At 41.3% G+C, this 12,873-nt stretch overlaps 1 protein-coding gene across 1 annotated transcript in view; it reads right to left on the reverse strand.

Moving 5' to 3' along the window:
• The window catches only part of LOC145349417 (short transient receptor potential channel 4-like), a 113,003-nt gene that overhangs the window by 27,407 nt on the left and 72,723 nt on the right, over nt 1-12,873 (reverse strand). The window contains exons 5-6 of the mRNA XM_080197948.1: nt 4,432-4,571; nt 1,957-2,279 (exon numbers count right to left, since the gene is read on the reverse strand). Coding sequence (XP_080054074.1) covers nt 1,957-2,279; nt 4,432-4,571 — 463 coding nt within the window. The remainder of the gene's footprint in view (nt 1-1,956; nt 2,280-4,431; nt 4,572-12,873) is intronic.

The raw sequence follows: 12,873 nt of genomic DNA on the forward strand, positions 1-12,873 counted from the left end.
CACAACTCCTCAGATACTGAAGCAGTCTGTATCCATATGCAGCAAGTTCTGGGCAATACTCAGGCTTGAGCTAGCAAGTGGCAAGTAACATTTGCATCACACAAGTTCCAGGTAATGACCGTCTCCAAAAATAGGGAATTTATCTATCGCTAAGGTCTTTGATATTCAATGGTGTGACCACCACTTATTCACCCACTGTCAACAGTGTGGGGAAGGGGGGAGGTTGGGGGTTCCCATTGATGAGAAACTGAACAGCCGTACAACTATTAAGATAAAAGCAAATTACTGCGGATGCTGGAATCTGAAACAAAACAGAAAATGCTGGAAAAATCTTAACAGGTCTGACATCACCTGTGGAGAGAGAATAGAGCTAACATTTCGAGTCTGGATTCAGGCCTGCTGAGATTTTCCAGCCATATAAATACTGTGGCTACAAAAGTAGGTCCGTGGCTGAGAGTTCTATGGCAAATAATTTGTGACCCAAAAAATCTTGCCGGTCATCTACACTGCACAGCTCAGGAGTGTGATGGAATATTTTCTACTTTCTTGTATGAGTGGAGCTCCTCTTGAAGAAACTGCGTATCATCCAGGACAACACAGCCTGCTTGATTGGCATCCCATACACCACCTACAACATTCACTCCTCCCAATCCCAATGCATTCTGGAGCATTGTGTGCCATCTACAAGAGGTATTGCAGCAATTCACCAAGGTTCCTTCAATATCAACTTCAACGCCCACTATCTTTACTACTTAGAAGGGCAAGGTCAACAGATGAATGGGAACGCTACCAACTTAAAATTCCTCTCCATATCACATACCATTCTGACTTAGAACTGTATTACCATTCCTTCACTATCACCAGGTCAAAATTCTGTAACTCTCCCTAACAGCACAGTGGGTGTACTTATACCATATGGACTGCAGCAATTCAAGAAGGTGACTCACCATCACCAGAAACACTGGTCTAGTCAGTGATGCCCACATCCCATGAATGACTAAAAAAAAATCTGGTACTGGATGTTGGACAAGCCATTTGACAATTTAGAAATAATGGAGAGGGTCGAGAGAGATAGTGCTGAGGTAGAACTGGGTGTTATTAGTACCCGTGTGGAAATTGAATCTGATCTCTGTTCCAGACAATGTTGATAAGGGGCAGCAGAAGATGAGGAATGTGATTTCCCAGAATAGATCATTGGAGGACACCAGAGTTAAAAGTGCCAGAATGGGACAAGAAACCATTTGATTCTCTGCAAAATTTATTTAAAGAGTTGATCATCTGATCAGTGCACATTATCTTTTTCATAAAAAAGTCCTGCACACTTCATTTGTTTTATCAGTTCATCAAATAACCAAGTAACTTGAATGTACTGAAGCTGTGATAAGGCTGATGATAAAACAGATTGTTTCTTTACTCATACAGTTTGAACCAGAACAAAACCTGCTAATTCTGTTTATACATTCAATTATGATGGTTTAATGTCAAACTCATGTTGTTCGAAAATTTCTATTCACAGAATTGTATAGCACAGAAGGAGGCCATTCAGCCCATTGTGCTGGTGCCAGCTATTGAATGATTCAAAAGCTCCTGTTTTTTTCGATAATATTGCAAATGTTTCCATTTCAAATATATATCCTTTTCTCTTCGGCGGTTATTCACAGGTCTGTTTCCACCATCTTTAAGCTAATTAATTTAAGCTAATTTCCATACCAATTTGCTGTGTAAAAATAGTTCTCCTCCTGCCACCCCACTGTTAGTTCAATTTTAGGAATAGAACACCTGAGACTTTCCCTTATGGTTTCAATACAGGGTATGTGGAGATGTGGAGTTAATTTACTAAGTGCATGCTCCCTGGTGAGCTAACAATGCGCAGTAGAAATATTGGTACAAACTCGGCAAGTTGCTCCCACGAACTTAACTACACATTGCAATTTGAATGAAAACAAAAATGCTTACGTTGAAAAGGCATTGTTCTGCTTTTCACACCTTATTCCTTTGCAGTTATTTGGTTCCTCTGATGCATTTGTCTCATAATAAAAGTATAATTGATTCAAACCATTTGCAAAAGCGAGTAGCACCAGACAGTATATGAATAAGAACTTCAGAATGTCCAAGAGCATACGTCCAAGAGATATTTGCAGAGGTCCCAGATGAGAGTTAGCAGTGAATAGTGAGATTAGGCGAAGGGAACTGAAGATGTTTGCAATCGCAAATAATGCCTCAGCAACCAAGGTGGGGTGCCACATTTCCCAGTCTTCCCGTTGGCGTGAACCACTATACTTTAAATAAAATAACAGTGTTAGTATAAAACATGTCTCAACTTCAACGAGCTTGATATAGGTCAATGGCAAAGCATTTGTCCTGAAAATAAAACATTCTATTGTGTAAATCAGAAAATAATTGTGATGATCTATGTTTAAAGTAACGTTTGTTTTGTTTTACTGACCTATGCAGTCTAAATATAAAGTCTGCAATTATTAGCATACATCATATATCAATTTCAAAATGTAAGAACATGATGATTTGCAGTTTAATTATTGTCATCAAACCCCACCTGACATTCCCAATGTCTGCCTTCTCGTACTGTTTTAATGATTTATTGGAGCAGCTGTTGAGCATTGTATCTGCTTACTTACAGGTACTGTGCGTTATATAGATTGTATTTTTAGAGGTTTTTACATCCAAAGAGATATCTTATTTCTTTGAGAGCATAATGATTACTGCTGTGAAAATCACAGTGTTTTTAATTGATCTGGAAATGAAGCACAGGGTAATCTTTTCTTCAAACTCCGGTCTAATTATAGGATATTGTTAAATTAAAGATGGAAAATAGAATTCAAAATAAAGCATTTGATAAATGATGGTGTATTTGACTTTTCAGAAGTATAATTCTATATTTTACTAGACAGTTTTGAGCAGGACTACTTAATCTGGTTACTTTTAATACTTTGGATCTGTAAGACTACATTCATCAAAGACAGTTAAACTTAAGATTTTTTTAAAGAAATAAAAATAGTCAGTAACAAAAATACAAACATTTCAAAATCATCATCAGACAGGAATTGAAAAACCTCTCAAAATTATTCACACAGAAAATATTAAATTATAATTGTAAACATCCTACATATAAGACATGATTATTTTTCATTATGTGGAAAACAAATATGCTTTAATAATTTCCTTAGCCATGAAATGTGATCTAATTCCTTATTAAAACTGTCTAAACAATCTCAGTTATACACTAAAGGCAAGATTTTGTGGGTAGAATTTTAAGGATGGCAAGCCCAAGAGTTGGCAGGTAACGCACCACTGTCAACTCCTGACAGCTCACTGCCATTTAACATTCACATTCACCCTGAGAAGGAAGTCTCAACCATGTTGGCCAATAAAATTGGCTGACAACTCTCCATCCCAGTCAGGAATTCTGCTGCATTGGCCAGAGGCAGTGATCTGTCTGGGAATAAGTCCCAGGACTGGTGGAAAGGTAAGTCCTGGGGATGGGAGGGTAAGGGCTGTCCTGGGGTTGGAGGGAGAAATCCCATCATTCAATTTTACACCTCCCTCCCCTTCACCCAGCCTCAGAACCAACCTTAGGGGGAGCATAAACTCTGTCCTGTTAGTACATGCGTGTGGTGAGGAATGCGATATTGCAGGCATGCATTCAAAAATTGTGGGTTTAGTTCCGGGCAGATACTAAGTCTATCCTCAAATCTTGATACGTGGTTAGAAAACTAGATGATGAAATTGCGTTTTCTTGTGCCTGAAACTCGCTAAAAACTTTTCATAGCCGACTGAGCCACAAATTATTAATCTTGCTACCGAAACGTTTTTGAAGGTCTTCAAAGTTGACATTCTGGCAATTTTTTAATTGTTTTGCTTCCTATTTCTGCATTCATATGATCCTGTTTCCATCACTAACACATCTCCTGTTCACTTGGTTCTCTTTTCTCTCCTCTTGCCATTCTTTGCATCTTGCTTTTACTTTCTTCTTCATTTGTTATTTTCAGTTCTTTCTAACTATTCAGCTATTTCCTTTACTTTCACTTCAATTTCTTTCATCTTGTGCATTCCTGGTGCTCTCCCTCTTCCTTTCATTTCTGTTTTGGTTAATCCTCTACTTAATATTTGTCATTCATCTCTCTGTACCTTTCCGCTTACTTTATTTTGCTTTCTTTTTTCAGTTTCTTCATATCATTTCTTTCTGTCACCTATCATCTAACTCTCCTGGAGCAAACCAAAAATCATACTGAAGCAAAAGTTTGTTGCCTTGAATTTTTTTAGATAAGTTTTTCGCGGTTGTAACTTTGTTAGAATCACTAATGTTTTTCAATTGTAGCTTTTTAATGTAAGAAGTTATTTCTCTACTGAGGTGCTTGTTCAGTTGGAGAGTTCAGTTTCTGGGAAGGATGGGAAGAGTGAGAAAGAAATTACCTTAACATAAGCAACAATTTTAAGAGAAATTGTTGCTAGGTATAAAGAATTCATTACAAAATCCATAAGGTTCCACCAGTCATGTATGTAGTCCTGAAGTCCACCATCCCACATTTGCTTTACTTCACCCCAAATGAAACCTGTTGTCAAAGAAAAGAAAGGCATCTGAAAATGTACTCTCAATATTCTTGAAAAAAACTCAAAATACAATGAGTAGCATGCTAATATTTATATCAGAAATTAAGGAAATTCAGAGATTGGAAAGACCCTGCAAATAGTCATTTTTTTGATCGGCTCAAACTCATCTCTCCTTATCTTTCTATCGTGTGCAATTTCTCAAATGATAAGAAAATGCAGTCGAATCCTATTCACAGCAGTAGATTTCAGAAGCAGTTTTTTTTTGTCAGAGCAATACTATGAGTGATAAATCCAAAATTGTGGACCGGTTAGAAAAAAATAAACACACATGAACCTATTGGATATAACAAATGACTTCCTGTTATTAAGAACAGTGAGTAGACGTTTGTCCAACATTCATTGGTATTCTGGCCGGGGAGACTTCCTGCCCATTATAAAACTTGCCTGGTTTTCATTTCACTCATACTGGTTGTAAAAATTGGATAGGTTCTTTGAATGGATCATTCGTCCATTCCTACAGATTGCCATCCAGATGGTGAAAACAAAAATCTACCCAAATTTTGTTTTCAACATATCATGATAACACTTTAAGTTATAGATCACAGATCATAGAACCCTACAGTGCAGAAAGAGGCCCTTCAGCCCATTGAGTCTGCACCGACCACAATCCTACCCAGGTCCAAAACCCATATCCCTACACATTTACCTGCTAATCCCTCTAACCTACGCATCTCAGGACATTATGGAGCAATTTTAGCACGGCCAATCAACCTAACCTGCACATCTTTGGACTGTGGGAGGAAACCGGAGCACCTGGAGGAAACCCACGCAGACATGAGGAGAATGTGTAAACTCCACACAGACAGTGACCCAAGCTGGGAATCGAACTCGGGTCCCTGGAGCTGTGAAGTAGCAGTGCTAACCACTGTGCTACCATGCTACCCCATGTTATTTGGATTTTTAGTTAAATGTTTTTCTTGCAAGAATACAATAAAATAATTTTGAAATTAATTTTGGACTTTAGCGAGGCCTTTGACAAGGTACTGCATGGCAGTTTGTTGCATAGGGTTAAATCTCACAGGATCCAGGGTGAGGTATTGAACTGGGTACAAAATTAGAGTGGTTATAGAGAGTTGTTTTTCAAACTGGAGGCCTGTGACCAGCAGTGTGCCTCAGGGATCAGTGTTGGGTCCACTGTTATTTGTCATTTATATTAATGATTTGAATGAGAATATAGGGGGCATGGTTAATAAGTTTGCAGATGACACTAAAATTGGTAGCACAGTGGAGGGACAGTGAAGAAAGTTATCTCCAATTGCCACAGGATCTTGATCAATTGGGCCAGTGGGCTGATGAATGGCAGATGGAGTTTAATTTAGACAAATGTGAGTTGATGCATTTTGATAGATTGATCCAGGGCAGGACTTACTCAGTTAATGGTAGGGCACTGGGGAGAGTTATAGAACAAAGAGATCTAGGGGTACATGTTCATTGCTCCTTGAAAGTGGAGTCACAGGTAGACAGAGTGCTGAAAGCATTTGGTATGCTTGCTTTCATCGGTCAGACCATTGAATACAGGAGTTGGAATGTCTTGTTGAAGTTGTACAAGACATTGGTAAGGCCACACTTGGAAAACTGTGTGCAATTCTGGTCACCCTATTATAGAAAGGATATTATTAAACTAGAAAGAGTGCAGAAAAGATTTACTAGGACACTAGCGGCACTTGATAGATTGAGTTAAAAGAAGAGGCTGGATAGAACTTAAGAACTTAAGAAATAGGAGCAGGAGTAGGCCATCTGGCCCTTTGAGCCTGCCCCGCCATTCAATAAGATCATGGCTGATCTGTCGTGGCTCAGTTCCACATTCCCGCCCTCTCCCCATAACCCTTAATCCCCTCTCTTATCAAAAACCCATCAACCCGCGTCTTAAAAATATTCAGCGAGGTAGCCTCCACCACTTCAACGGGCAGAGAATTCCAGAGATTCACCACCCTTTGAGTGAAGAAGTTCTTCCTCAACTCCGTTCTAAACCGCCCCCCCTTTATCTTGAGGCTGTGCCCCCTCGTCCTACTGTCCTTTCTGAGCGGGAAGAGTCTCTCCGCCTCTATCCTATCCATCCCATTCATCATCTTATACGTCTCAATGAGATCTCCCCTCATTCTTCTAAACTCTAACGAGTACAAGCCTAGTTGATTAAGCCCCTCCTCTTGGCTCAACCCCCTCAACTCCGGCATCAGCCTAGTATACCTCCTCTGCACTCCCTCCAAGGCCAAAATATCCTTGCGTAAGTACGGCAAAACTGCACACAGTACTCCAGCTGCGGCCTCACCAATGCCCTATACAGCCGCAGCAAGACCTCCCTACTTTTATATTCAATCCCCCTTGCTATGAAGGCCAGCCTTCCTGACCACCTGCTGCACCTGCAAGCTGGGTTTTTGCGACTCATGCACAAGGACCCCGAGGTCCCTCTGCACCGTCACCTGCTGCAGTTTTTCTCCACGTAAGTAATAATCCTTCCTACCATTATTCCTACCAAAGTGGACCACCTCGCACTTGCCAACATTAAATTCCATTTGCCAGTTACTGGCCCATTCGCCCAGCCTATCTAGATCCTTCTGCAGACTCTCCACACCCTCCGCGCAATTTGCCGTTCCACCAATCTTGGTGTCATCAGCAAATTTCGACACCATACACTCGGTTCCCTCCTCCAGATCATCTATATAAGTGGTAAATAGCTGAGGCCCCAGCACCGACCCCTGAGGCACTCCACTAGTCACCAACCGCCAATCCGAATAGCACCCATTGACCCCCACTCTCTGCCTCCTATTTGACAACCAGTCCTCAATCCACGCTAACACCCTACCCCCAACTCCATGTCCCCTGACCTTCTGCAATAACCTCTTGTGAGGTACCTTGTCAAACGCCTTCTGAAAATCAAGAAAGACCACAAAATCAAGAAAATCAAGAAAGACTGGGACATTTTTCTCTGGAGGGTAGGAGACTAAGAGGTGATCTTATAAAGGTCTATAAAATAATTGGAGGGCCGAAAGGCCTGTTTCCTGTGCTGTAATGAAGGGCACAGATCAGCTAGAAAGTCAATATCTCTTCCCAAAGGCAAGGGAGTCTAAAACTAGAAGGCATAGATTTAAGGTGAGAGGGGAGAGATACGAAAGTGCTCAGAGGGGCAATTTTTTCATGCAGAGGGTGGTAGGTATCTGGAACAAGTTGCCTGAGGTGGTAGTAGAGGCGGGTACAATTTTGTCTTTTAGAAAGCATTTAGATAGTTACATGGGTATGATGGGTATAGAGGGATATGGGTCAAATGCGGGCAATTGGGATTAGCTTAGGGGTTTACAAAATAGGGTGTCGTGGACAAGTTGGGCCAAAGGACCTGCTTCCATGCTGTAAACCTTTATGACTTTATAACTGGCTTCCTGAGCAACTGTTTTTCAGTGTTTTCTGAACATTGTTGTAGCCATGCCAATAAAGCACAATTGCTTTATGAATAGGCTCCAGTGTTAGAATGGAAAGGTACACCCATAACTATGAGAGGTTCACAGCCATAGTCTAACTTGCATATTGAAGAAAGTGTACATCTGCTTCTTTAAACATACCCCTCCATATTGAGGCATTAATATTGTCCAGGACACCATGGAGAACTTCTCTCTTTTTCTTTAAATACTGCCATGAAATTGTTTGCATTCACCTAAGAGAGAAGACTGGGTCTTCAGTTTATAACCTCTGACAGCTAGCATTCCCAGCAATACTGCACTGGAGTGTCAGCTGAGTTTTGGGTGTGTCCGGAGGCAGAATTGAACTCACTGGACTTGATTTTACCATCAAGTTGTGCCTATTTTTAGGTGCGAAAACTTGGTAAAGTTGGGCATGAGGCGAGTAGCATGATCTGCGTCCTCCTCTGCACCAGTTCCCCCTTTACCAAGGCCCAAAAATCCAAAAATGGCCCAATCAGGACCACAATCGAAATGGATGTGACGGCCATTTAAATGCATTTGCATGCATTTAAATTGACTTAATGGGCTGCAAGCCCAACCTTACCAGAATTTCCCCCTTTACCACCGTGTTTGCCCATCCAGAATCGGCTCGAAACAGACATGCTTCACAAAAATCCGATTAGGGTGCTCCAGTTAGTGAGGAGGTAAGTACCTTTTCAATGTAAGCATTTTTGTCAGATGGCTCTCTGCTTGAGATTAGGGGGGTGGTGGGGGTGGGGCGGGGGGGGAGGTGCTGCCACTGTGCCTCAGATCGGTGAGGAGGGGCCACTCTGCTTGAGATCAGTCGGGGGAAAGAAAAGGAGGGGCCTGCAATCGGTCTGGGTGGTGGAGGTGGTGCGGGGGTTAAGGGGTCAGTAATGTTGTGAGGGTGGGATAATTTCTCTGGGGGTCAGAGGGAGGCATTATCCGGCCTTGGAGCCATGTGGCAGGAGAGCTGCATTCTATTTTTTTTATGTGCATGTGCAGTTGTGGGCTCCAATCGGAGCTGCAGGATTTAGGCCGTGTTAAGCCTTGTCCACGGGCTTCTGTTGTTTGATTTGTAATTGCTGATATTCTTTTCAGGCAGAGTGTGTATGGGGGAACCTGAGAATGGGTCTAAAAGTCGGATCTGAGACACTCCCAGTTTCAAGACCGCCCAGCACTTAGAATCAAAATGGTTAAATAGGGCCCATTATCTTTCAACTCAGAGGCCCATTGAGCCACAGCTGACATGAGAATATAGAGCATCCATTAAATTATCAACATATCTTCAGTTCACATATATATGTTTGAAGTTATACATTGCATTTAAATCAAGGTATCCAAATTAATGTCAATCATGTGTTTGGGACAGGAGAGGGAGTGAGGTATAATATGTGACTAGTCTCCTTTATCCTTTGTCCTGAGATATTTCCGGCATATCTGTATAATGGTCTTGATGCAATTTTTCCAAGCGCACATCAACAGTAAACATGCATTGAAGTCAATGGTTGGAAAACATGATTTTCTTGATGCATGTTGGAAAGGAAATGGGTCTAAAAAAATTCATTATGTATAACAAAAATAAAAAGAGCTTTGAATAACTACAGACCTCCTGATAGTATTGACGTAACGGGATTGGAAGGGGGCAGTATATAATTACAGACATCAGGGAAGCAAGGAGCAACAACAATGTTTATAATTGGCAGTGAGTTTTCATAATAAAGGGGACAGCTTTACAGTAAGATATGTTTCAGAATCGACCAGGGAGAGATGGGAGAACCACAAACCGAAATTTCAGGTTTAGGTCAGGTAAATGTTAGAGGCATGGGAAATTAACTGGCAACAGTAATTTGAGTTAAACTCTTAACGTGTAAACTTACATAGAAACAGAGAACAGTATTCAATGATATTTTCAACACGATAAAAAAAAGCATAACCCTATAAGGCAAAGATTCCACTTGTGTCCTTCAGCAACAATGGTAAATAAGTGTAAAGTTAAAAGAAGAGGCTTACACAGATGCAAAGAGTAGTCAATATTTTCCCGTCTGGAACAGCTTTTGAAAACAGTGAAGGAGTGTATGATGCAAGGAGAAAATATTTTTAAAAACTACAAGGGACATTATATTGACAGCATAAAAATGTTATAAATATATAACGAGAGTGATAAAGGAGAATGTGAGCCTATTGAAGGCAAATGTAGGCAAAACTGTAAAGGACAGTATGGAAATGGCAGATTTGTTAAATGAATACCTTGTATCCCCTTTCACAGTGAAGGAAGAGAACAAAATACCACCAGTACAAGGGAATCTAAGAATAATTCAAGAGGAGGAATTTAGTAGATTTACTATAGGCAAAAAAACTGCAATGTAGAAAATAATAGGTGTAAAGCAGAGAACTCTCTGGGACCTGATGGTTCCCACCCCAGAATTTTAAAAGAAATAAATGAGGAATTTGCAGAAGCGGTAATCTTAATTTTCAAAAGATTTCTAGGTGAGGAATTGTGCCTTTAGATTGGAAAATTGCAAATATCAATCCATATATGAAAAAAAAGGTAATGGCTATTTTTCATCAGCTATGGCTGGGTTACTAGAATCTATCATCAGAGATGGAGGGCGGCATTTAATTGAGGTGACAGTGATCTTGCCCGTTGGCTAGAGAGCTGACGAAAGTTCTGAATCGCCTCTTCTAGAGAAGGTCTGTCACATTAAATGCCATTCCGCACGTCTTCTCTGGGATCAAAGATCCCGGAGGCAGATGTCACACCTGCCAAGGAGGTGCCAGCCAATCAGAGGTGAAGAGACAGCTTCTGCCAGTTTGACAGCCACCTGAGGCCTGGTATTGTCACTGGATCCCAGGCCACAGGTGAGAGATGGTGGGGGGCGGTGGGAAAGGGGGGGTGGTGGGGGGTTGGTCACGGGGCGGGGAGCATGGAAAGAGCAGTACTGGCAGCAAGGGCCAGGGGTGACTTACAGCACAATGCCCCCCCTACCCTCGATGCAGGTCCCTTAAGCAAGCCTGCACACGTCTCCTTGTTGTGCACCCCACATGGCACGTTGTCCACTTGTTAATACCTGTCACAGTGGGATAAGGTCCTTAAGTGAGCAGTAACTGCCCATTAAGGACTTCATTTGCGCGAGTACAGGAAAGTCGTCTATGGGCCTTCCCTGCCTTGGGAAGGCAGCAGAATTTCCAACTGCCATCAAATTTGCCATGGGGAGAACAATAAATTCTGCCCTGAGTGGCTGTACACTTGGACAAGCTTGGACTGAACAAAAAGAATCAGCATGAATTTATGAAGAGTAGGTCACATTTCTTATGAAGTTCACTCACATAAGTGATTGCCAGCAGATGTTGCTTACATAAAATACCAGAGGTTTTGAGTAAGCAAAGAGATTATTAGCAAGATGAAAGCACAGAGAGCTGGAGGTAACTTTGTGACATGAGTTGATAATTGGTTGGAAGGCAGGGGACAGAGAGGAGGGAAAAAGGGAATGAATGCTGATGGATAGTGTGTGGCAAGTGATATTCCTTAGGGATTTGCACCTGGGCATTAGCTTTTTGTGGCATATACAATTACTCAGATTAAGGAATAAAGCATAGTATATGCAAATTTGTGACTGACACTAACTAAGGTAAGTTACGTAGTTCAGATGAGGAAGCTACAAAGGGACACAGACAGACAAAGCGATAGGGCAAAAATATGGAGCATCTATAACAGACAATTAGTATTGCTTATCTTGTTCTAAACTTAGTAGTTAAATATGATTTATATTAAAGGCTTAGAAATTGCACAGTGGTAATGCTGTGAGAGCATGTAATGTGTTCATATAAAATTTTGTCTGTTATTTAATGGCAGCACTAATGCATCCAGGATCTACCCTTGAAATTTAAATGCCCGGGTTTCTGCCGGGTATATACGAACAATTCTGCCTGAGGCCCCTACTTCAAGTTTGGCTTCTCTGAAGTAGCCCATGATGGTGCCAGCTCCCACTGGGTTAACTCAGACTTTGGGAATGTCTACAACTGACATGGTAAGTGTTCTACATTTACTTGCCTGAATGTGGATTCCCGAGGAGCGTACGCGACGTTACATCTGACCACCTCACGCATCTTCCGGCCTCTGATTCTGACCCCCTCTTGGCCTCTGATCCCACCTCACAATTCTCCTTTTCCAACTCGGACTCTCAACTATTCCAACTCCCTGGACTATGAGTCCTCTCCCCAGGCCTTTGGTCATTAATCTTCTTCACCCCCATTCCTCGCTTTACTTACCTGAAGGCTGCTGCAATGCATTCTTGGTCTTCTTTTTGTTGGCCGGCTGTTCTCGCCATGCCAGCTACACCGTAAGGAGGCGCAAAGCCCAATATCAGGTGCACCTCAGGCCTTATCATTCTGGCAGGATACTCAATAATACCCAATACCTCCCTTAATTTCTCGGCCCAAGTTTTGAAACAGTGAGGTCAGTTTATACTGTGCATAACAATGAATTATAGAAATGAAATTTTAAAAAAACTATCAACAAAGACACTCATGGTTCAGCTTTAGTGAATTGACATTTAAAGGGTAAAAAGTAAATGTGTGCTCCTGGTAGGTGATGAACCATGCTAGGAAATTAAGTTCATGAAATTTATCACGGTTTGCAGCCATCATCTCAGATAATTTACCTTAATTTCATTGTGGCCTTTGATGCTAATATCCTTCATTATAATCAAGATGCAGGTCGATGTTATCAACGCTGAGCCCACTGTGTGATTGATAGTACATTAAAATCTATCCTCCTTAATGTTTGCAACTTGCAGTGCTCTGTTATGTGAACTAAGCCACATTAGTC

This window comes from Carcharhinus amblyrhynchos, chromosome 10 (genome assembly GCF_965287045.1).
Source record: "Carcharhinus amblyrhynchos chromosome 10, sCarAmb.v2.hapA, whole genome shotgun sequence".
Taxonomy (NCBI): domain Eukaryota; kingdom Metazoa; phylum Chordata; class Chondrichthyes; order Carcharhiniformes; family Carcharhinidae; genus Carcharhinus; species Carcharhinus amblyrhynchos.